The sequence below is a fragment of the Uloborus diversus genome, chromosome 2 (genome assembly GCF_026930045.1).
Source record: "Uloborus diversus isolate 005 chromosome 2, Udiv.v.3.1, whole genome shotgun sequence".
In the NCBI taxonomy this organism is placed as follows: domain Eukaryota; kingdom Metazoa; phylum Arthropoda; class Arachnida; order Araneae; family Uloboridae; genus Uloborus; species Uloborus diversus.
In genome coordinates, this window is record NC_072732.1 from 2,058,614 (window position 1) to 2,083,276 (window position 24,663).

Sequence of the window (24,663 nt, forward strand, 5' to 3'; positions counted from 1 at the left end):
CAAAAAAAAAACAACAACAAAAAACACCCCGATGAGATATTATCTATGATACTGCGATATACCATGCTAAAGGTACCAGTTTTTTTTTTTTTTTTTTTTTTTTTTGAGTTTAATACAAAAGTACAACTGCGGTTCACAACCTGGCAATGACTTTAAAATATGTCTTTTGGAAATTTGGATCAAAATTATTCCAAAAAAAAAGGGGGGGGGGGAGGGTTAAAAAAACGATAAAACCCATGGTGGGACAGAACCCGCTCAACCAACTGAGCTATAAGGCTTGGGTGAAATTTACTAACGCAATGAGAAAATAAAAACAGTCGAAACTGATGCTTAAAAAAAAAAAAAAAAAAAAAAAAAAAAAAAAAAAAAACCGCAACAATTTGACTTTTCTGTTTGTTTTTTGCCGAAAGCGGTAAAAAAAATCTTTAAAACGATGTCTTACTTTAAATTTGATGAATTATTCATGAAGATATGGCGCTGTCAAAAAAAAAAAAAAAAAAAAACTTTTGAAAAATGATAAAGTTAAAATGTCTTCTTTATATCGAAATTTTTATGTATCGATTTTTTTTTCTTGCAATTTAATACTTCGATATGTGGAGAGGTTCGACTTATGTCTACCTTTCACTGAATTTTGAAACAGTTTATTTTCCTTCCCGCAGTCCACCAGTGGTTGCAGATCGACCTGGGGCCCCCGACCATTACATACACACACAACTACCCACACATTTATGACTGCACACACACACATAAACCGTACACACACACACATACCTCCCACACACAAACACACACGCCTACATACACACACTCGTGATTGCGAAAAACATAATTTGAATTCAAGATGTCAAAATTCAACTTAATGTTTCTTTTTTTTCCCCTTCCCGCAGTCCACCAGTGGTTGCAGATCGACCTGGGGCCCCCCGACCATAGTGACCGGAATCGTGACCAAGGGGCGGGGCGACAGCCGCCGGAAGCAGTGGGTCACCTCCTTCTCGCTCTCCTACTCGAACACCACCAGCCACTGGCACTACTACAAGGACGACAATCTGGTCAGCCCCAAGGTAGGTGCCCACATCGTCCAACATACACTTTCCACTCCAGAGTCGCCGTACCGGCCACTGAACCACCAAAATTAGAAAAAATATAGGTAATAAGTAATTATTATAGGGTATTTTCGTAACTAGGTGCACCAAGCACTGTTATCCCCTGCTAATTCCATTACCCGAGCAATGCCGGGTGCGGGAATGCTAGTAGTATATATGAGGATAAAGGCAGTTTTCCCCGATCCCCATGAAATTGAGCATATTTTGTAAAGGGACGCCTAGCAGATAGGCCTTCATAGTCCGTGAAACGGGACACTGTTAACTCCTTCGCGAGATGGCGTCATCAGCTATCTCCACTTGCTCAATTTGGACGTGAAACTGAAGAAGAGGGAATTTCTCTCCGGTCTACCAGATGGTTTCCTGCCATCTGGTGGCATCAAGATTCTCTGTGCCATCGAGACAGGATGCCATTTTGAGGAGAGGGGGGGGTATGCAAAAGGGCTCCTTTATTTTCTCACTAGTGGTACCCGCACGGCTTCACCCGTAATAGAAAAATTAAAGGTCTTTGGGTTCGCCTGTATATTTACAAATAATATAAAATCACTATTTTTACTTCCTTTTACAAAAAAAGGAAGCATTGTATTCGCGAAAAAAATTTCACTCAAAAATCGGCCTTCATTTCCATTTTGCTCACCCCCAAATGAACGTTGAGTTTATTTTTCAACCCGACCACACGTGGATATATGCCTAGGAACGTACAGACACCCGAAACATCCATTTTGGCGACCCCCGAGTTAATTACAACGAATTTTCTCGTGACGTCTCTAGAACAATGTCATCTCTAGAGGAGCAATGTTGCCCCTTTTTACGGCACTAACTATAATTTTAAATTTTTAGGAATTTGGTGCAAACATGGACAAAAACACGGAACGGCGCCATTACTTCAACCAACCATTCACGGCCCGTTACGTCAGAGTGCATCCGGTGACGTGGAGAGGGCGCGTCAGCATGCGATTGGGTCTCATTGGCTGTCAGCTCAAAGGTAGGCGTTCCTTGATAGATTGTAGACATTTTGTATATGTGTTATCTTTCTCGTTGAAGAAGAAATGGCAAGTTTAAAAAATATATAATTTTTCTTATTGTTCTTAAACAGGCGAATGTGGTCAAGGATTTTTCCGGGTGCATACAGATTCTGAATGTGGTAAGTTTATTTTCAATTTAATTCACATTAATGTAAATCTTACTGGAGGCATCTCGCCAAATTTTAATTTATTTCGCCAATCCTAACAGCAATAGGGAAGTTTTCGGTTTTTCAATTTCATTTTTATATGATAGAGTAACATGTATGAACATCATAAGTGAAAAAATTTTTGCGATACGATAAGTAGTTTTTTTTAAATTAATTTTTAAAGTTTCAAGCGATTGTGACGTCAAATGGCACAGGAAGTGACGTCATGCGCTCTTCCGCCGCGGGAGAAGCCGAAGGAAGTGGAGTTGGCTTCGAAGACAAAACATAAGGCTTACCTTTGTTGTTAAACTCCTCGCGTTTCTGGAACATTAAACCTCTCATCCTTTCGGAAATATTCGGATACCATAATTAATGTTACTTGAGGAAGATTATTAGATTGTGCTTTAACGAATCCGGCCTCCATAGTGTGCTCAAAAGGGTTATTGAATTTCTAAAAAATAAAAATATCAGCGCGCTCAAAATGTCCGTAGCGAAAACAAGGGATCTTCGGCGGAAGGCTGCCCACTAGTGCACTGTGACGTAAGCTCGTGACGTTTCAGAAGAGCGCACTTTTGCGCGTGAATTTCTAAAAATTCATTAAAAATCAATCACGGTGTTTTAAAATTCAGCGATGGTGAATTTTTTAGTTTTGAGGGTCAATTAACAATATCCAATAGCCAAAATATGAACATTTAATAGGTTGCAACTTCCTTATTCAACCCAGTAGCCGCGTTCACAACACACTTTTCGACCCGGTAAATCTCCGCTCTGCAAAAAACCGATCGAAAAATTCCCCGTTTCTATTTAAAAAGAGGGTTCCCATTGTGCGACAGAAAGCGATTTTTACCCAGGATCCTTAGCGGCTAGTAGACGAACTCGTTTCGCGCAATGCATTCTGGGTAAAACTCCGCTTTGCTCCCAGAAGCAAGTAGGAGGAGAAAAAATCCACATATACCCCGCAAAAAACCGGAATGCGATAAAAAAAAAGGTTTTTTTTCCGGGGCCGAAAGTGTCCATGGCAACCATGAATATGGTTGCCAAAGTGGAGATTTATTTCCTTACCAGTTAACCACACGAATGGAGTAATCTGTATAAACAAAACAGAGAATATATACATGTTTGTATGTTCCCTATAAACATCCACGTCGGATCTCGATTAACTTTGGTAGGGAGGTACTCGGCCCCCCGAGAAGGAACGCAGGGGGTTTTCGAACACTAAAAAAGTATCGAACCGTTCGGATTTTAATTTAAGGTCCCGAAAATGGCGTTAAATGGCTCCTTCTGCCCGAAATAATTGTTCGAACCAATCCGATTTTAGGGCCATTCGAAAGCCTGTGAAAAATACCCCTGGAGTACATTTACTTCCTTCGAATTTCAAAAAACAACCGAGGCTATAAAATTACTAGAAAAAGTTAGGCATAAGCATTTTAAAGTCAGTCGAAAATTTAAGAAAAGCGCCAAATTTTATGACTTGGCGAGAAACTGGTCGCGCAATATCACCGTCTACATTCATCTAAAAATCGAGGTAAGGACGTTTCCAATCACCATAAAATTGTTTTTTTTTTTTCCTTCAAATTATCGCCAAATCTTTAAAGCTGGCGCTTATATAAGCGCCAGAGACTCGCCAAATTTGGTGCTTTTCTAAAAGTCTCGCCAAATCTTTAAATTTTGCGGGGGTTTTTTTTTTTTTTGAAAATCTTGCGAAGTGTTTACCATTTTGTGATTTTTTAAAATTCTCACCAAATCTTTAAATTTGGCGCTTTTATTAAAACTCTTGCCAAGTCTTTAAATCTGGCACTTTGCTGGAAAACTCTCGTTAACTCTGTAAATTTGACGCTTTTCTTAAAACTCTCGCCAAGTCTTTAAATCTGCCGAATTTTTTTAAAATTTCGGCAGGCTTTGAGATCTCATATTTCACTAACGGGGACACGAGGGCAAACAATTTGTTCTACAATGGTCTTTGGATTGCTACTTATTTAATTTCTTCCCCGTTACCACACTTTTGTGTGCACCCCACTGTAATATAATACTTGTTTACGCTATTTGGCCATACTGATTTTAACTAAATTAATTGGCTTTTGTTCTTTTGTCATTTTATGTTTGAAGAAAGCTTAGTTAATTTATGTAGCTTGGTTTTCAGTAAATAAAATTGTTATAAATAATCATTACAACGTAAGTATGGCTTAAAGAATAAAGCTTTTATTTACTGAAAACCAAGCTAGATAAATTAACTAAGCTTTCTTGAAACATAAAATGACAAAAGAACAAAAGCTATTGTTGCCAATTAATTTAGGTAAAATCAGTATGGCCAAATAGCGTAAACAAGTATTATATTACACCCACGACGCGCAGAATGTGGTGTTCTAAAACTTGTTTTGTGTTCCAGTGGAGAACCTGGCCTACAAGCGTGAGACGTGGGTGAACGACAAGCGACACACGTGGACGGGCTGGAAGGACGGGCACTCGTCGTTCGCGGTCGACGGGGACGAGGACACGCACCTGCGCAGATGCGCCATCCTCGACAACTACTACGTCGACCACCCCGTCTGGATGGTCGACCTGGGGGCCAGAAAGAACGTCCGGGGGGTCGTCGTCGTCACCTGGCAGGGGAGAGGTGAGGGTGAGTCCCGAACCTTTTCATCTCTCCGAGAATCGAAGAGTACATCTCATAAAGGGTGCCCAAAATTAACGCAAAATTTGAATCTGCCGCCATTTTTGCAATAAATTGTGGGCAATCTTGAAAAAAGGACGATTTGGCAGCTGAGGGTCTAGGGTTATTACAAATGGAGCGTTTTCGATTCTACAATGCATTTTCATTATCGAACAATTATTTGAAAAGTAATGAAAGTTTGGGCGGGTCGAGCAGTTTACTGTTATTGGCGCTCGATATCGCAATGAGGTGGTTGTGGGATTGCTGACATAGACGTTTGACTTCAAATAACCCCATAATGATGTAAAATCACATGATCTAGGGTACAATTCCTATCACCGAAACGAAAGAGTACACGAACAGGAAATTCCTCCTGCAGTGATTGAATTGTTTCGCTGGCTGTATAATAGTGTTACAAATCCTGTAAATAGTAATTATTGTAGGAACGTAACCTGTAAATAGTTTCCCGTAATGAATATACAACCTCTTTTCATATGGCTAAAGTATACGACCCCTATTTCCTTTTTGTTCATTGATAAAATTTGATTACGGTCTACTACTTTACAGAAGCGTGTGGAATATTTGAGAAATTTCTTTTCGGTGTCTATATAAGCCGTTAGCGATGGATAAACAGTGGAGTTTCGATTGATATTTCGAACGGAGAGCATTTTTGCTCTGTTTATTGCGAGGCATTTCGCTGTGTTGTTTTCGTATTTGGAAGTAAATACGTGTGTAAACGTTGAGTTTACGGTGTTGTGTGATAATTGCTTAATTGCTGATGAATAATTTAGCAGTTGTTGACGATCTTTCCTGTACATAGTGTAAATAAATTTCCTGTGCTTTTATCAAGAACTGTGTCTTCATTTCAAGAAAGTGGAAGTCGCACCGAATCCGTTACAATAGCATAACACTCCATTTTTACTAAGCCTAAACTCCCAGCTGTCAAATGGTTCTTTTTCCGTGGCTGCCAACAATTCACAGCAAAAATGGTGGCAAATTCAAATCTTGCGTTCATTTTGGGACGCCCTTTATTTACAGCTATTTTACAATGTTTTTATGTTACACTGGTGGTACCCCGCACGGCTTTGCCCGTAGTAGGAAATTAACCCCTTCAGCAGTGGCTCACACAGGAATTTTGCAAGGGGAGGGTCCAAGGTCGAAAGTTTCATCCTCATATCATACTTCAAAACGCCGTCAAAGAAATCCCGAAAACGAAAAACAGTAAAAAATAAACTATTGAATAAATATTTTGCATTATTTAATGAAAATACTTAAATAACCAGAGAGTAAAATAATTTACGCTTTTACTTCTCTAATAATTATAAAATTCATTCAAGTTCCTAGAATCTCATTTCAATCTGTAATTACAAAGCTAAAAACATACTTATTACAGTGTATTCATTTGTAATCACCATTTTGCTTCTGATAGGAAAAAATGCACAATATTTTTAAAAACCTTTTAACAAACTGAAATTATTTTACCTTTGTTTGAAATTATTCTACGTACAAAATACATAGAATTGCAATCAATCGGGGGTAAAAAGCAATACCTATGGGAGGGGTTCGGGCCCCTGGGACCCCTCCCTTGTGTGCGCCACTGCCCTTTAGATCTGCTGTCCGGTATACCGAACATACACTTTAAACAGCTGCTAATCATTTAATAATTGATTTAATTAGTTGGTTTTTTTGAGCAATCACGATTGCTTATTGTTCTCACTTGAGTGTTTCGAATTCCTATCATTTCATTTTCCCACCAGCACCCTCTGACAGCACCACCGTCGACCGGCTACTCACGATGCTGCTCTTCTTGCGAAAACCGTCTCCAGGTTGCGTCCATATCCTACACACACACGCATATCCACACATACACACGCTCATGCCTGCGCTCAGACACAAGCACATACTCCTGCACACACACACATACACACACTCATGCCTGCACACAGACACAAACACATATGCCTCCAGGTTGCGTCCATATCCTACACACAGCACTGCATACACAACACGCACACACATGCATGCATACACACACACACATGTGCCTACACAAATACACTCGCGCATTCATACACACACACGCTCGTGATTGCGAAAAACATAATTTGAGTTCTAGATGCCAAAAATTCAAATTAATATATATATATATATATATATATATATATATATATATATATATATATATATATATATATATTGTAGTTGACTCTTGACATTCTACTTATTATAATCTGTGAAATAATTTTTGGTTTTGGGATTGACAATACTGACGTATAAGGATTGAGAGATAGAGAGTGGCTCATTTTCCCAACCATGGATTTTCATCTGAAAAGCGAGGTTTTTTTCCTGATTTTTTTAAAAATATATAATCTTAAATTAATCGTTTCAAACGCTTATATTATGTTTTATATTTGTTTGTAGAACAGCTATTTTACAATGTTTTTATGTTACACTAGTGGTACTCGCACGACTTTGCCCGTAGTAGAAAATTAAAAGGTCTTCAAAATTAAAAGGATTTTCATGTGGTCCGCGGACAGCGAGTGAAACTGAATCTTTATCCTTTTTACAGTCGCCATTAAATTTATCAAAGAAAACTTTTGGATTCGTCTCATTCGACCTATTATGATTGTTGTACAAATACTATATACTAGTGGTACCCGCACGGCTTTGCCCGTAGTAGAAAATTAAAAGGTCTTTTGGCTCGCCTGTATACTTACAAAAAATGTATGGGGATTTTCTCGCCAATTGGCTTGTACCCATGTTACGTTTCCTCGTCATGATAACTTGGTCATTTATTCGCCCATCTTATGATAATTTTGCTCGTGAAAATGTTCTTAAAATTAGAATAGAAAAAGAACAAAATCGAATTTTCGAAACATCGCTTCGAGGTGCCCATGCTATACAAACTAACTTTGTGCAAAATTTCGCGAAAATCGGCTAGGAGCTGTGCGCGTCACAGAGATCCAGACAGAGAGACTTTCAGCTTTATTATTAGTAAAAAAGATATTTGTGAACTTCGAGAGCCCATCGTCCGTGGCTCTCAGCTCTTTGCTCAGTAATGCCTCCCCTTTGACCTACTTAATTTCCCTTACGTACGGGGATCGCTTGGCGGGAAATGCACCCCTGTTTACAACAGTCAGACGATGTTGGCAAAATGCGTAAAAATATTTTCCTTCTGCTGTCTGAGGTTTCAAACTGCTTTGACGGGGTGGTTGGAAATAGTGATGTGCCGTATCGTTAAAAAAGTAGATCCGCAGATACGGATCCGGGCCCGGATCATTAGTGTCAAGATACGCAGATACGGATACGGATCTCTTTTTTTTTTTTTTTGCCCAATTCAAGTATCCATGTGTAAAATTTATTACCGAAGGTGTTCCCGTCATAATAATAGCACTGTTTCTTCAAAAAATTATCATTTACGGTGAAAATATATTAAAGACTATGATTTACTCTTTAAGGAAATATCCGTTAAAATTGCAGGAGAGTTCGAAGGAATGGGGTCGGCGCTGCATTAATGATTAAATAAGAATGTGAAAACTTATTTCTAACTTTCTCGGTAGATGTTATGATGTACGAAGCAAGAGCAGGAGTGTAAAACTGCTTACTGGATAGGCTAGAAATAATGTTTCGCATTTTATTTCAGCACAATTGCAGCGCCGACCCATTCCACCCAAATGACTCCGACCGACGGAATAACAACGGCGGGAACACCTTTACAAACAGTAAACGGTGAATTTTGTCTCACTTTTTTTGAAGGATGCCGAGAAAAAACCAAAATGAAGAATAACAGAAACACCCAAATAAATAACAAAAACTAATATTAAACTAAAATTAAAAAAAAAAGTTGGCTTCCGAAATGATACTTTATAATTTAAATAGGGAATAAAACCTAATTTTACTGGAATTTAAGTCTTTTATTTAAATATTTAAGAATTTTTAGAATAGAAAAGATCCGTCAAAAAAGTTACGGATACGGATACAGATCCTTATTTTTCCTCGGATATCCACGGATACGGATATCCGAAACATCACTAGTTGGAAAATGTCCGCTATAGTGTCGCAGGCATCATCTCACACCTAACGGAGAAGGTTATTTGCGCAACAAAATGTCCAGCTCCGGATAGAATTCAGCTATTTCGAAGATCTAATTTCGAGTATTTCTCAGAAAAGGGAAAACTAAATGCGTGGTCCTAGACTTATCCAGCCTCCATTCTGGTGAAGGATATAAAACACCAGATTAACGTGTTTTTTCTCACGATGAGTCTGGTCTGCGAAAGAATTTCTAGATCGACCCCGCACATTGAATCGAAATAGCAAACAACTGGAGGAATTGCATCGGCATAAGTTGTTACCGAGCTCAGTTCTTCTTACTTGACCCTGCACGAAACGAAAGAACGAAGGTAGAGTCCAGAAAACTCGGCCTCATGGGCAGGGGAAGGTCAAAAGGTCAGCCGACCCCCCCCGTGATAAGAATTTTACTATGATTGATGTTAAACCTCTATTTTTCAGATCCGAAAATTTAGTACAGGAATCAATGTTAACTTTTTTTTTTACTTTCTTGCTTCTGTTAGGAAGCGAGTCATAGTTCAATGGATTGGCTGAATTGGATTACTGGGCTATTGCTATTTTGAGTTTTTTGCTCATTTTCAAAAGAAGGAGTATGATCCATGGCGGAGGTATCGACAAATTTGAGGGGTGGGGGTGCCATTTGAAAGAGTTTTGATCTCATTTGGGGAAGGGGTGCTCCGTTCCACATGAGGGGGTGCACCATTATTTTTGGAGGTACAACATGCTGAAGTCATTGAAACTTGACCGCCCTTACAAAAATTTCTGGATCCGCCCCTGCTCATGGGGGCCTGGAAAGTGGCCGAGATGGTCAAAATGCAGGGAATGCGCGCGCAACATACTTTCCGCGCAGGGCTTCTTCGCTTTGCCACTCTGTGGCCTCGTTCTCTTGACTCGGCTGGTTTACACACAGGGCCGAGTTTTCGGGACTCTACTGTGTTGTAACCAATCTCCCTTTCGTGGCGAAAATCGCAGGTCTTCGCTGAACTATTACCGTCATTCCAAAAGAGAACAATCTCTCTTCTGTGGAGAGAGCGCCCGTATTCGCTAATCTTGTGATTTTCAAAACGGAATAAACTTTTTTTTTTTTTTTTTATGGAGGAAGGGTTTTAATTTTTTTCGAATTTGATCTTTTATCGCGACTTCAACTTCCAACATTTTCTCCGAAACAGAAGGTAGATCGAATGTCCACGCTGCTTGTTTGCTCAGAAACAAGACAATAAACGTAAAAATAAATACAAAAATTAATTAACTACAGTAAACTCCCGATTATCGGCGGTCGGATTATCCGTGGCTCGGATTATACGAATCAATTTTTTTTTTCAACGGTGGTGACTTATAATTATTTTATTGTTTGTTTTTAGCTTTTCCATATATTTTTAAACAATCAATATTATTGTTTTTAGCTACAACTTTTCTGTATGCGCGAGTTTTATTCCTATTTTTTAGCTATTGTATACACCAACGTCGTTTTTTTTATTTACCTATAATTCGGATTATCCGCGGTTACCGTGCCACCTTATTCCGCGTATCATCGGAAGTTTACTGCATCCCCATCCTTCTATGTTATAAACGGACTAGGAAGCCGCATTTCATTTATTTCTAAAACTAGTGGCACCCGCACGGCTTTGCCCGTAATAGAAAAATTAAAAGGTCTTTTGGTTCGCCTGCATATTTACAAATAATGTATGGTGAACTTTCTCGCCCATTGGCTTGTGCCCATGTTACGGTTCCACGTTATGATAATTTCGTAATCTACTTATGATAGTTTTGTTCTTAAAATTCGAATGGAAAGAGAACCACATCGAATTTTCGAAAAAACCGCTTCGAGGTGCACACCCCCATGCTACAAACTAACTTTGTGCCGAATTTCGTGAAAATCGGCCGAACGGTCTAGGCGCTATGCGTGTCACTGAGATCCTGACAGACAGACATCCTCCGGACAGAGAGATTTCAGCTTTATTATTAGTAAAGATCAGGCGTCCCATTATTTTTATAAGTTGCAAAATCAGTTTTAATCGTAATGACTCTTAAGGTCCCGGCAGTCTGTGACGCACATTGAAAAATCCAAAAAATCTGCACGAATCTAAATCAGCAATGAGAAACGCTCGAAGTTCGGCTGCAGTGGGGGTCCAAAGTTGTTAATTTGGACCCAGGGCCGGATTTGGAAGCGTGGAGGCCCCGGGGCAACCAAAGGGTGGAGGCCCCTAATCAGGGTTCCAAGAGCTCATCCTATTTTCGAAAATATCCGATACTTTGATATATATCCGCATATTTTGAAAAATATGTATACAGTGAAATTCCGTTACAACGAATACCAATGCAACGAAATTTCCGTTTTAACGAAATAAATTTTCGGTCCCGATTTAATATCTAATACATTGTTTGAATTCCGTTACAACGAAATTTCCGTTACAACGACAAAATTTGCGGTCCCTTGAAGTTCGTTGTAACGGGATTTCACTGTATATCCGATATTTTCGACCCGTGAAAGTTAGGATATTTTGTAAAAATTTTATTGTGGGGCCCACTTTGTTGTGGAGGCCCCGGGGCAGTAACCCCGTCTGCCCTCCCCTAAATCCGGCCCTGAGACAAGATGCCGTTCAGCGCCAGAGTGAAGTCCAAAAATTGCGATTTTATGCTGTGTGGAAGCCAAATTCTGAACCCCCCCCCCCCAGACACACACACTGGATTTCAGAAGCATAATTAAATTTGGCACATTTGTACATACTTTGTTGTTATTCCCCCCCCCCCCCCCTCCTATACAAAATTAATGTAACACATAAACACTTTGCCCCGCCCGCCCCCCTGGAAAATTTTGTAGGTTGCATATAAACTTATAACTACTATAAAAACTAAACTTGTTGTTGCATTTTAACTATGCAACAATAGATACCATTTACAACCTGTTTTAATAAGGTGACTTAATCCATCTTTATCTTTACTGACAATGAAGCTGTAAGTCTCTCTGTCAGTATGTCTGTGACGCGCACAGCGCCTAGACCGTTAGACCGAGTTTCATGAAATGTGGCACAAAGTTAGTCTGTAGCATGCGTGTGTGCACCTCGAAGCGATGTTTCGAAAATTCGATGTGGTTCTCTTTCTATTCCAATTTCAAGAACAAAATTATCATAAGATGGACGAGTCAATTACGAAATTATCATTACGTGGAACCGTAACGTGGGCACGAGCCAATTGGCGAGAAAATTCACCATACATTATTTGTAAATATACAAGCGAACCAAAAGACCATTTAATTTTTCTATTACGGGCAAAGCCGTGCGGGTACACATGCAGCATGCAACGAAGTGTCTGCAGTAATCGGCAATTTGCGTTATTTGACGTTGTAAGTTCTTATTTTACTAACAGTTGGAAAATTGAATGGTCTACGAGTCTTTGCACAGTTCACAACGAGGATCATTTCATTCAGTCTAGGATAAGAGGGCCCGTCAATTCGAATTTTCCCGGGCGGGGGGGGGGGGGGGAAAGGGAACTTGTTTGTATACTCACAAAAACAGCAAAAAATCCCGCCAACTTACAGGCTTTGATTGACATTGATTTTGAAAAGTCAGGGAGGCTGTTGTCAAGGACCCGAATGACGAACCTGATTATAAGTGTTTAGAACAAAAACTTGACCCTAAAGTTCTTCTCACATTTAAAACCAGAGCCGTAGTTAAAGCGTGAGTTTTTAGGGTTTAAACTTCGCTTCGAAATTTTTCAGAACCAAAAAATGAGTTTTACTGTAATTTTTTTGCTGGGAAAAATATTACTGCTATTTCATTTATATTTTTTCAATTTAATTTGTAAAATTTAAATAGTTATTGTTGAAGGAGTGTACAACTTCAGTGATTTATCTACAGCACAAATTTTGTGGCAGTCATTGCGAACACCATTTCTTACAAAACAATGCAGCGTTTTTCTTTTATTTTGAATACTGCTACAAACGCAGCAAAATTATAAATTTGAAAATGCCAAACTCCATTGTTAACACAATTTATGATTCATAAAATATGGATTTTGAAGTATTAATTCGAATGCGTGTACATGAGTACACGCATCTATCCTTTTGAGTAGACCAGATCTACAAGTTTTGGGTCCCCCTGCAAAAAAATCAGCAGGGCCCCTCACTGCTAACTGGATTTCTAAGCCACTGAGATCCACGGGCCCCCTTCAGTAAAGTGGGCTCCCCCGCCCTAAGTACAGTCGGACCTCCATATATCGAAGTAGCATATTGCCGGAAAAAAATTCGATATATAGAAATTTCGATATAAAGAAACGATTTTATTTTATCCTAAAAATCTCCTAAAACATTAAAATTATAGCTAATTTTCGTCTATGAAACAGAATTTCTAATTTATACGAACATCGGATTAAATGAAAGTTAATAATTAAAAAAATAACAGAAATTACATTTTTGCGCCTTCATGCATCTTCATTCTTCGGCAATTCAACTTGATGATTAGGGGATTTTCGTTTTGACAAATCGAGAGAAAAATTATATTAATTTGAATTTTTGGCATCTTGAATTCAAATTATGTTTTTCGCAGTCACGAGCGTGTGTGTGTATGAATGCGCGTGTGTGTTTGTGTGTATGTATGCATGTGTGTGCGTGTTGTGCATGCAGTGCTGTGTGTGTACGCGTGTGTGTGTATGTAGGAGTGTGTGTTTGTGTCTGTGCGCAGGCATGAGTGTGTGTATGTGTGTGTGTAGGCGTGTGTATGCGTGTGTGTGTATGTAGGAGTGTGTGTAGGCGTGTGTGTGTATGTAGGAGTGTGTGTTTGTGTCTGTGCGCAGGCATGAGTGTGTGTATGTGTGTGTAGGCGTGTGTATGCGTGTGTGTGTATGTAGGAGTGTGTGTTTGTGTCTGTGCGCAGGCATGAGTGTGTGTATGTGTGTGTAGGCGTGTGTATGCGTGTGTGTGTGTGTAGGAGTGTGTGTTTGTGTCTGTGCGCAGGCATGAGTGTGTGTATGCGTGTGTGTGTGTGTGTAGGAGTGTGTGTTTGTGTCTGTGCGCAGGCATGAGTGTGTGTATGTGTGTGTATGCGTGTGTGTGTAGGATATGGACGCAACCTGGAGACAGTTTTCGCAAGAGGAGCAGCATCGTGAGGCCGGTCGACGCGACGGTGGTGCTGGTGGGAAAATAAAATGATAGGAATTCAAAATGAGAACAATAAGCAAGCGTGATTGCTCAAAAATTAATCTACTTAACTTGAATGATTTTTACTGCAGCTAAAACGACTATGAACGATAATCAAACAGACAAAAGAGATGACTTGAAACTGATTTTACAATGTTACTGGTTACAACTAAGATATTTGAAATAAACTTGAGGGAATTTAAGAATTCCAGAACGAAACAACGACCTATCTACACACCCCTCAAACCCAGATTCCTTATGAGTTTCGTAGCAACCTTTAGTGAACATAATTTTCTCCCCTAACCTTCATTTTTCATGAGACAGTCTAAAGTGGGAAAAAAAAAAAATCTACGAATGTCTCGAAAAAAAATCGATATATAGAGATTTTTTTCGATATATAGAAACAATTTTTCTATGTAATGAACATGGAAATTTGCTGTGATTTCGATATACAGAAAATTTTGATATGTGGAAGTTCGAGATATGGAGGATCGACTGTAGATCCGATCCTGCTTTTGAGTTTTCAAAGAGACTTCAAATATTTAACAGGGGCCGAAGTTATGTAGTGTACGTAACATGTGTTACCGTTAAAGTATATAATGCAGTTATTTTATAGAATACCTAGTTATTACATGAAATAACTGATTGTGTCCGTTAACCCCTTCAGTCGGAATTATGATATATTTAACCAAAAATGTTGATATTTGGTACACAGTGTACTATGGTAAAGGGTATCTTATAGACAAAATTTTGAGTTGTTAGGAGAAAAATCAAAAGAGTTATGGCACGTCCGATATTCCGGACTTATATTTTTTAAATCAATATTTCATATACAAGAACGATAAAATACCGAACAAACTTCATTATAAAATGTTCTACAAACAATTATAAAACATAATATAAGCGTTTGAAACGATTCATTAAAGATTATATATATTTTTTAAAAAAATCAGGAAAAAAACCTCGCTTTTCAGATGAAAATCCATGGTTGGAAAAATGAGCCACTCTCTATCTCTCAATCCTTATATGTCAGTGTTGTCAATCCCAAAACGAAAAATTATTTCACAGATTATAATAAGCAGAATGTAAAGAGTCAACTATAAAAAAAAACAACTAATTAAATCAATTATTAAATGATTAGCAGCTGTTTAAAGTGGTTGTCCGGTATACCGGACACCGGTCTGAAGGGGTTCAGGTGAGTAATATGTTATTAATTTGACACTTTAACTAGTTATTCTATGAAATAACTAGGTATTCTATAAATTAACAAATGAGAGACAGTTAAAGTGTAAAATAAACAACTTATTTAAAATGAAATAACTAGAGGTGTTCTGTAAATAAACTAATGATTGACAATTTAAAATGAAAAAGAAGCAATTTGTCTCATTTATGCAGCGTATAAATGGCATTTATGGAAATGAGCCATAATATCATTTGTTACAACAAGGATTACTAAAATGATACTCGGAATGACAAAGAACATCATTTCTAAAACAAAAACATTTTTTTGATGACAGACTGGGTTTTAGACGAACATTTTTGGAAGTGGTTTGAGGTGGAAGCTAAATGTATTTGTCGTGCAAGATCTCTACGTAGTATAAAATGAAGTGTCCAAAAAGCGTCTGTTTGTTTGAACTCGCAAGACTCGAGAACTGCCCGGCCGATTGCGCTGAAATTTTCACAGTTTGTTCCTTTAAGTCCTGAGAAGGTTTGCAGACCAGTTCGAAAACAATTCGATGAATAGTTCTTTTTTTATTCCAATTCAGGCCCAATTTTCACATAAATTCTCCGTTAGAAAAAACGTTACAAGCGCATTAAATGAAGTTCAAAAACCTGTTCTCTATTCAAGTTTTTAACCATTTTATTTTCCGTTTCCACGGTAACGCTTTTTGAATCCATTATTTCCATCTTTCTCATTTTCAATTCTGAAACTTATTTTATTTTGTGTTTCCATGGTTACGCCTTTTAAATCCATCTTTCTCATTTTATTTTAATTCCTTAGAAGTATTTTAGTATCTGTCGTCATTGTTTGGCGAGAAAAATTTGCATGATGGTTTTTTTTCTTTCATTTAATCCTGGTTATTGAAGATATTTCACTTGACGCAATGGTTTTTTTCAAGGTAGACCGAGCAAAGCCGGGCAACGCAGCTAGTCTATAATATAGATTACTTTACACTTTAACGGACTGCAGATCGTTATTCCATGAAATAACTAGTTAAACCATGAAATACAAGAGAGTTATACATTTTAACGGACACGATCAGTTATTCCATGAAATAACTAGGTATTCTTTAAAATAACGGATTTCATAATTTACATGTATAATACATAATTTTCATGTAGAGTTCGCAAAAAATGTTATGGTTGACAGAAACAAAAGTCTAATTACGGCCCTGTTTGAAACAGACGACGGGCATTTTCTTGAACATTCATTTACAAACAGTTTAGAAGTACATGAAATACACCGCCCGCCAGCTCAGACATTCCAGCCGAGGACTGCAGTTACGTGCTTATTAGCACTCTTCAGCCCGGCAAGCCAAGAGTGCCAAACAAACTGGTAGCTAATACAGAAATAGCACCGACCAGACAAGTGACCAAGGCAATGGTTCGTTTCAACTCGAAGATTGAAGGCAAGGCATGGTATTTTCAGTAAGTTAAGTGTTTTTGAATAGAAACCCGACTTTTACACTTAAGAAAATGTACTCACTGCATTTGAATATCAAAAGGGGGGGGGGGGAATAAGACAAAAGCATGCATCAATTAAAGTACGTACCTCTTATTCAGTAGAATTTGATGATGAGAAGCTTGCATCAGTTTATTCTTCATGGCCTTGTATGTTTTGTTGATTTCACAGAATCTGCTTGTGCTACGTTGCCAAAGACAGTGAGCTGTATACTGAACCACGTGATCTGTTCGAACGAAGTAGCAAGCGAAAAAAAAATTGTTTTTGGAACGAGTTTTTTTTTTTTTTTTTGAGCAATCACGATTGCTTATTGTTCTCACTTGACTGTTTTTGGCGTTCCTATGATTTTATTTTCCCTCCAGCACCCTCTGCCAGCACCGGTTCCTCACGATGCTGCTCCTCTAGCGAAAGCCGTCTCCAGGTTGCGTATATATTTTACACACACACGCATACATACACACACCTACACACACACACTCTCACACACACAGACACACACACACATACATACACATACATACACCTATACACATATACACACGCATACATACAGACACCTACACATACACACACACAAACACATACACACACATACACCTACACACACATACATTCATGCCTGCGCACAGACACAAACACATACTCCTAAACACACACACATACACACACGAACGCCTACACACACGCGCGAACGCCTACACGCACAGCACTGCATACACAACACGCACACACATGCATACATACACTCACACACACACGCACCCACTCACATGCGCCTACACAAACACACGCGCATTCATACACGCACACGATCGTGGTTGCGAAAAACATAATTTGAATTCGAGATGCCAAAAATTCAAATTAATTTTTTTTTTTTTTCAGGGAACAGGCGGGAAAGGGGAAACATTGTGAGGGGTCCTGAAAAATCATTGATGCTTTAGTGAGGGAGTGGAGGGGACAGAAAGAAGTAGGCTGTGTGACAATAATGAACGTTTAATACGATTTAGTGAAGAAAATTATGCTTAGCCACAGTCAGCCTTCATCAATCCAACTAGCAGAAGGAGGGCCTTTCCTGAATGATTCCAATCTGCTCTATCTGCTCCCAAACGTGGCAATCTGACCCCTCCTGTTACGCCGTGGTCTCTTCCTTGAGTAACTGGAGGGAGCAAACCTAATCATTGGCTTGGGAATTGCTGAGGCAAGGATCTCAAGTCACACGGTTTAATTTTGACGAATGGAGACATGCTTTACGTGAATCGAGTGGAAGGAACCTGATTTCTTCCAATACTTTACCTTCGAATGTATCACGTGACTTGAGATCATTGCTTCCAGAGTTGAAGGCTTCAATCTCTCCACTTTTATTCCTTCTCAATGGACTCTTTCTCGGTCTTTCCTCATCGTTAGTATCCAAACTAGGACTTTAGGTAACTAGAAGGGTCGTGGTAGCCCGATCGGTAGAGTAACGGATTCGGGGCCGGAGGGTCCTGAGTTCGAACCTCGATGGTCGAAGACCCACCGTCGTCATTACGGGGACTGGGCGACGTTAAATAGGCTCGTGGTCTCAATGTCCTCCAAGTGAAACGATACCTCTGGGGGTAGCTATTAGCTCCTGGTCTAGTTCTAAATTCTCGTTAACTGTTCGATCCGGTGATAGTGCTGCCATCTATCGGTATATAAAATGATGGAGGCAAGGCACTTAGTATGCAGTCCTCGATATAAATACAGTTGTAGTCAGTTGTGACTCTGAATAGGAATAGGAATAGGTAGCCGGAAACGCATGAACAAATGCATCCTACGATTCACCCATATTAAGAACAGAAACCATAGTGATTGGTGCGACCTCGTTGGCTGAGAGGTCAGAAGCATCTGCTCTGGCAGCTGCCTCCATGCAGTAAAGAGGTAGTGGGATCGATTACCATCCTTGCTTTCATCGGATTTCTTTTATTTGTGAGTAAAAATTTATTGTGTTGTTTACGGAGAGAAGGCGGATCATCAGAGTAGGTGGTTCGCCATTCTCTGACGTATGTGAAGCTGATGAGTTTCTCATTTCGTAGATGGTAAAAAATATGACTGCAGTGCAAAAAAGGGGGAAATGGAACTGGACTTTTGGCGCAGTTCCAGAAGACACGACGATAGCTGGAGCACCCAACCAGTGCAAGGTTCAGGGAAAAGCAGGGCCGGATTTGGAAGTGTGGAGGCCCCGGGGCAACGAAGGAGTGGAGGCCGCTAATCAGGGTTCGAAAAGATCATCATGTTTTCGAAAATATCCGATACTTTGATATATATCCGAATATTTTGGTATATATGTATATATCCGATATTTTCCACCCGTGAAAGTTAGGATATTTTGTAAAAAATTTATTGTGGGGGCCCCTTTGTTGTGGAGGCCCCGGGGCAGTAGCCCCACCTGCCCTCCACTAAATCCGGCCCTGGGGGAAAACGTATCTTCAGTTCAGTTGGGGAGCCCCTCCTTCATCTGTGTTGAATAGCTTGTAGATTCAACCCAAAGGTTAACCAACAGACCCAATGCAGTCAATAAAGTTTCTTAAATCCACGGAACAAACACTTGAAGTACTTTCGCAAATTTAATGAATAAATATATCTTCAGTAAGTTGTTTGGCACTCTTGGCTTCCTTTGAGGTTTTCCACCTCCAGCTCAGTCACTTTCCTATGCCGGGCTGATGAGTGCTGATAAGCACAAAACTGCAGTCCTCGGCTGGAATTGACTGAGCTGGCGGTGTATTTCATGTAATAAATATATCTGTCAGAGTTCCCTTCGGGATTAACCAACAAATTAACAATGCACCAACAACGTTCACTTTACCGGACAAGGTAACGAAGCAAATTTTGTTTCACAAATGCTCGGTATGTGAACCTTCCTTGATATCAAGTCTAATTCTTCTGTCTCTTGTTGTAATATGTCGCGATCACTGTCGTTCGTTTTCCAACAAGAAAGGGCATCCCTCTATTATCTGACAGAATTAACAAGCTTCCTGGTCGTTGGATTCGACCAGATCCTGACGACGGAAATCGCACTCTCCGGACCTAACTCCTCGCGATTTTTTTATGGGAGTAATCGAAGGTTATGTGTTCGGAGCATCACGTTGCCACGTGGTTTACAAGATTTATGCCGAAGGATCACAGCCGCATTTGCTACCATTGATCGTGATATACTACTGCGAGTGAAACAACAGTTAGACTTGAGACTCAACGTTTGCAGCATCACGAAAGGTTCACATATCGAACATTTGGGACGTACAATTTCTTTCTCCGGTAAAGTCAAAGTTGTTGCTGCATTGGTAATACATTTGTTTTAACCCCTTCACACCTGGTGTCCGGTATACCGGACAACCACTTTAAACAGCTGCTAATCATTTAATAATTGATTTAATTAGTTGATTTTTTTTTTTTTTTTGTAGTTGACTCTTTACACTCTGCTTATTATAATCTGTGAAATAATTTTTCGTTTTGGGATTGACAACACTGACTTATAAGGATTGAGAGATAGAGAGTGGCTCGTTTTTCCAACCATGGATTTTCATCTGAAAAGCGAGGGTTTTTTCCTGACTTTTTTAAAAATATATAATCTTTAATTAATCGTTTCAAACGCTTATATTATGTTTTATAATTGTTTGTAGAACATTTTATAATGAAGTTTGTTTGGTATTTTATCGTTTATGTATATGAAATATTGGTTTCAAAAATATAAGTTTGGAATATTGGACGTGCAATAACTCTTTTAATTTTTTTCGTACAAACTCAAAAATTTGCCTATAAGATATCCTTTACCATAGTACACTGTGGACCAAATATCAACATTTTTGGTCAAATATTTCAGAATTCCGACTGAAGGGGGTTAATAAGCCTTCCAAACCCCGGAGAGAATTGTGGTAAGTCACCGCCCTTAGCCCCTTAGCGATCGGGTAATTTTCAAGAAAACGATCATAAAAGAAAACGATCATTTAAGAAAATGATATAAAAATAAGTGTATGAACAACATGTGCATTCAATTTTTCATTTTCAATATTTTCTAGATTGAAATTTTAAAAAAATTTAAAATTTTATGAAAAGTCAACAATCAAGCCCATGCAAGCAGCGAAAATTTAAAAAAAAAAAAAAAAGGCTCTTGAACATTAAAAAAGAACTTGATTAATCTTTTGTGTAATAGAAGTAAAGATAAGTAAATTTTTCTTGTGTGGTAAATTTCAAAGCTTGAGATACAGAGGCCAACGTCACAATCTGGTAAGTTAGTACCAAATTTCCTTTCTTCATCTCTGCAATTACATTTAAAATGGACTGGTGCTGCCATCTAGTGTATAAAGAGAGAAATAAAATGCATTCCGGGCAAAATAAATGAATTGATTTTAATAGTTTCGTCGCGTTAATACTGCACACCCCCAGCACGGCAATATCACGGGAACGAGAAATGAAGGTCGAAACGCCAGCACGGCATTTTCACGGGAGCGAGCGGGAGGGGGTTAAGTCAATGCTAAGCCAGAACCACGTGCAACTCCTGAAAGCCAGAGTGCCGTTTCGTCCTTGACTCATCTGTCTGGGATAGACAGTACAGGGTATCTGCTACTTTTTGAGTTTTGAAATCCATGACTTTCCATGACTTCTGCCCGTAGCTTTCCATGACTCACGTTCTTCAAATCCATGACTTACGCAAGTTACTTCATTTGACAATGACATCAAAATTGCGCATAAATATAAATAGAGACTATAAAGCAGTATAACTTTGTTTTAGGAAAATATCCTTTTTATCTCAGCTATGTAAATAAATTTAAACAAATGCAGCAGAAAATATTCAACTAAATATGTATATGAAAAATGCAACAATTTATCGAGACAAAAAATAAGTACGAGAATTTAAGAACATTTAAAATCTAAAATAACCCATTACCTCCCCAAAGCGCAGTTTGAAATTGTAAAATACAAATTTAGTAAATGCATTCATACATTAAACAGGAAAAAAAACTTCAAAATACTTAATTCCAGAGCCATATCATGGCAAAAGATAAGTTAGTAACAAATCTGAATACGATCGGTATAATTATTCAATTATAATGTACAAAAGCAAGCTTACCATTAAATATAGAAACTTCAAACTGCTATTTCTACTGTTTATGTATGTTTTTTAAAACATTGTAGAAAAGCTATGATACGAAAAAAAATCTCCGGAATGGGAAAACATACGATAGTCCTGAGCGGATATATGGATAGTCATGGATAAATCCATGACCAACAGTCAGTTTTCATGACTTTTGGACATTTTACACTGAAATCCATGACTTTCCATGACCAATTTCGATCATGTTCAAAATCCATGACTTTCCATGACCAATTTCGATCATGTTCAAAATCCATGACTTTCCCTAACTTTCCATATGTGCGGACACCCTGACAGTAACCGAGCTGGCGGCAGATATTTCTATTCTATTCTATTCAAGAGTCACAACTGACTACAACTGTATTTATGTCGAGGACTGCATACTAAGTGCCTTGCCTCCATTATTTTATATACCGATAGATGGCAGCACCATCACCGGATCGAACAGTTAATGAGAATTTAGAACTAGACCAGGAGCTAATAGCTACCTGGTGCTAGCACCCCCAGAGGTATCGTTTCACTTGGAGGACATTGAGACCACGAGCCTATTTAACGTCGCCCAGTCCCCTTTAATGACGACGGTGGGTCTTCGACCAGCGGGGATCGAACCCGAGGCCCTCCGGCCCCGAGTCCAATGCCTTACCGATCAGGCTACCACGGCCACCGGCAGATATTTACGTTTCCAACAGCAGAAAAAACTATCTAACCCTTCTTCTTCTTCTTCGTGGGTTTAATACCCATAACATAAAATGAGGGCCGTGGTAGCCCGATCGGTAGAGTGTCGGATTCGGAGCCGGAGGGCCTCGGGTTCGAACCTCGATGGTCGAAGACCCACCGTCGTCATTAAAGGGGACTGGGCGACGTTAAATATGCTCGTGGTCTCCATGTCCTCCAAGTGAAACGATACCTCTGGGGGGTGCTAATTTCAGGTAGCTATTAGCTCCTGGATTAGTTCAAAATTCTCATTAACTGTTGGATCCGGTGGTGGTGCTGCCATCTATCGGTATATAAAATAATGGAGGCAAGGCACTTAGTATGCAGTCCTCGACATAAATACAGTTGTAGTCAGTTGTGACTCTTGAATAGAAATAGAATAGAAACATAAAATGATGAGGGCTGCGTACGTAGCGCTTTGCCTCCATTACATATAATAGTAAAATTTCATAAACTTTAGTTTATATGTTAATGCATTTATATATAATTTTTTCCCCTCTATTAAACTATCTAACCCGTGCTTCTCTTTCAGATCGGAACAACGTGTACAGGGAGTACTTGTACAACCTGGAGAAGCTGACGGTGTACGTGGAGGACAAGGCGAGGCTGGAGACGAGCAGCAGCGGCTCCAAGTGCGCATCCGTCTCCAGGCTCAACAACGCCCTCTTCCGGCGACTCCTCCACTTCGAGTGCCCCGCCCACCTCGAAGGGAGATACGTCTACGTGAAGGCGTACGGCGTCCCCAGGTGGAACAGGTTGTATTCGGCCATACTCTGCGAAGTCAGGGTGTACTAGAGAAGAACCCCTCCCCACCGAGACTTTTGGGAAATATAAACTTAGCTCTGATAGGATATTTCGTCGGTCATCGATGACCAATCATGTTACGAACTTCAAGCAGCGTGTAATTGGTTTACCCTACGAAATACACAAGGAGAACACTTCGGAGTGTACTAAAAGGTGTTATAAGGATAAAAGATTTTTCATCGAAAAACAGTAGCCTATACAACTGTTGAATATGGAAAAACAAACTGTTATCACGACGCATTTCTAGTAAAGTAATTATTGTCCCACTTTAAGTTAAAGAATTTAACTGAGGTGAATTTCATATTTAAGCAAAGTCGAGGTAGCATTCTTCCAAGATATTTGTCAGTTAGTTTAGCTCCAAACTGCTGACTGATTGATGCAAGTACAGTATAAAAGATTTTTCATCAAAAAACAACAACGTACACAACTGTTGAATATGGAAAAACAAACTGTTATCATATACACGACTCATTTCTAGTAAAGTAATTATTGTCCCACTTTAATTTAAAGTACTTAACTGGAGTGAATTTCATATTTAAGCAACGTCAATCCAACATATTTGTCAGTTAGTTCAGCTCCAAACTGCTGACTGATTGATGCAAGTACAGTATAAAAGATTTTTCATCAAAAAACAACAACGTACACAACTGTTGAATATATAAAAACAAACTGTTATCATATACACGACTCATTTCTAGTAAAGTAATTACTGTCCCACTTTAAGTTAAAGAACTTAACTGAGGTGAATTTCATATTCAAGCAACGTCGAGGTAGCATTCTTCAAACATATTTGTCAGTTAGTACAGCTCCTAAATGCTAACTAATTGATGCAAGTAACTTTACGCAAGATCCTCAATCCCCAGAACGTTGGTTAGTCACACGTACCACTTTCGCCTGGTGCCACGCTGTAGATTGGTCTGGAGCTGATAGAAATATTCTGATGATCGCACAAAGCATAGCGTGAGATTACGATCCATGCAAAAAGGAATGTGTTGTCATAGGTATAATTCCAACAGTGGAGCAGCCAGAAAATTCTTAGGAGTTCATAACAATCGATCCTTGCGTAAATAAGCACAGAATACTGGGATTAGCAACCATGGCTCGATGCCAAAGGCTCTCTGCTGGTGTGGAACTCCTCCCCCATGTGGTTGTGCCACTGATCCCTTATGCAGCTCCAGAGAAAGAAATAGAGGTACAAAAAAAAATAAATAAATAAATAAATAAATAAA

At 39.1% G+C, this 24,663-nt stretch overlaps 1 protein-coding gene across 1 annotated transcript; it reads left to right on the forward strand.

The window, feature by feature from the left end:
• The first annotated feature begins 1,955 nt into the window (after positions 1–1,955).
• On the forward strand, positions 1,956–23,481 carry LOC129235217 (uncharacterized). The gene is made up of 4 exons (XM_054868923.1): positions 1,956–2,085; positions 2,197–2,244; positions 4,658–4,891; positions 23,163–23,481. The coding sequence occupies exons 1-4, from the start codon at positions 1,956–1,958 to the stop codon at positions 23,423–23,425; spliced, it is 675 nt and encodes a 224-aa protein (XP_054724898.1). The 3' UTR covers positions 23,426–23,481.
• Positions 23,482–24,663: the final 1,182 nt, after the last annotated feature.

What these genes read in the sequence shown, in the direction of transcription:
- LOC129235217 (XM_054868923.1), top strand. Translation starts at nt 1,956, where the DNA reads ATGGACAAAAACACGGAACGGCGCCATTACTTCAACCAACCATTCACG. An exon ending in CATTGGCTGTCAGCTCAAAG is followed by an intron (nt 2,086 to 2,196) that starts GTAGGCGTTCCT and finishes GTTCTTAAACAG; the next exon opens with GCGAATGTGGTCAAGGATTT. An exon ending in GCATACAGATTCTGAATGTG is followed by an intron (nt 2,245 to 4,657) that starts GTAAGTTTATTT and finishes TTTGTGTTCCAG; the next exon opens with TGGAGAACCTGGCCTACAAG.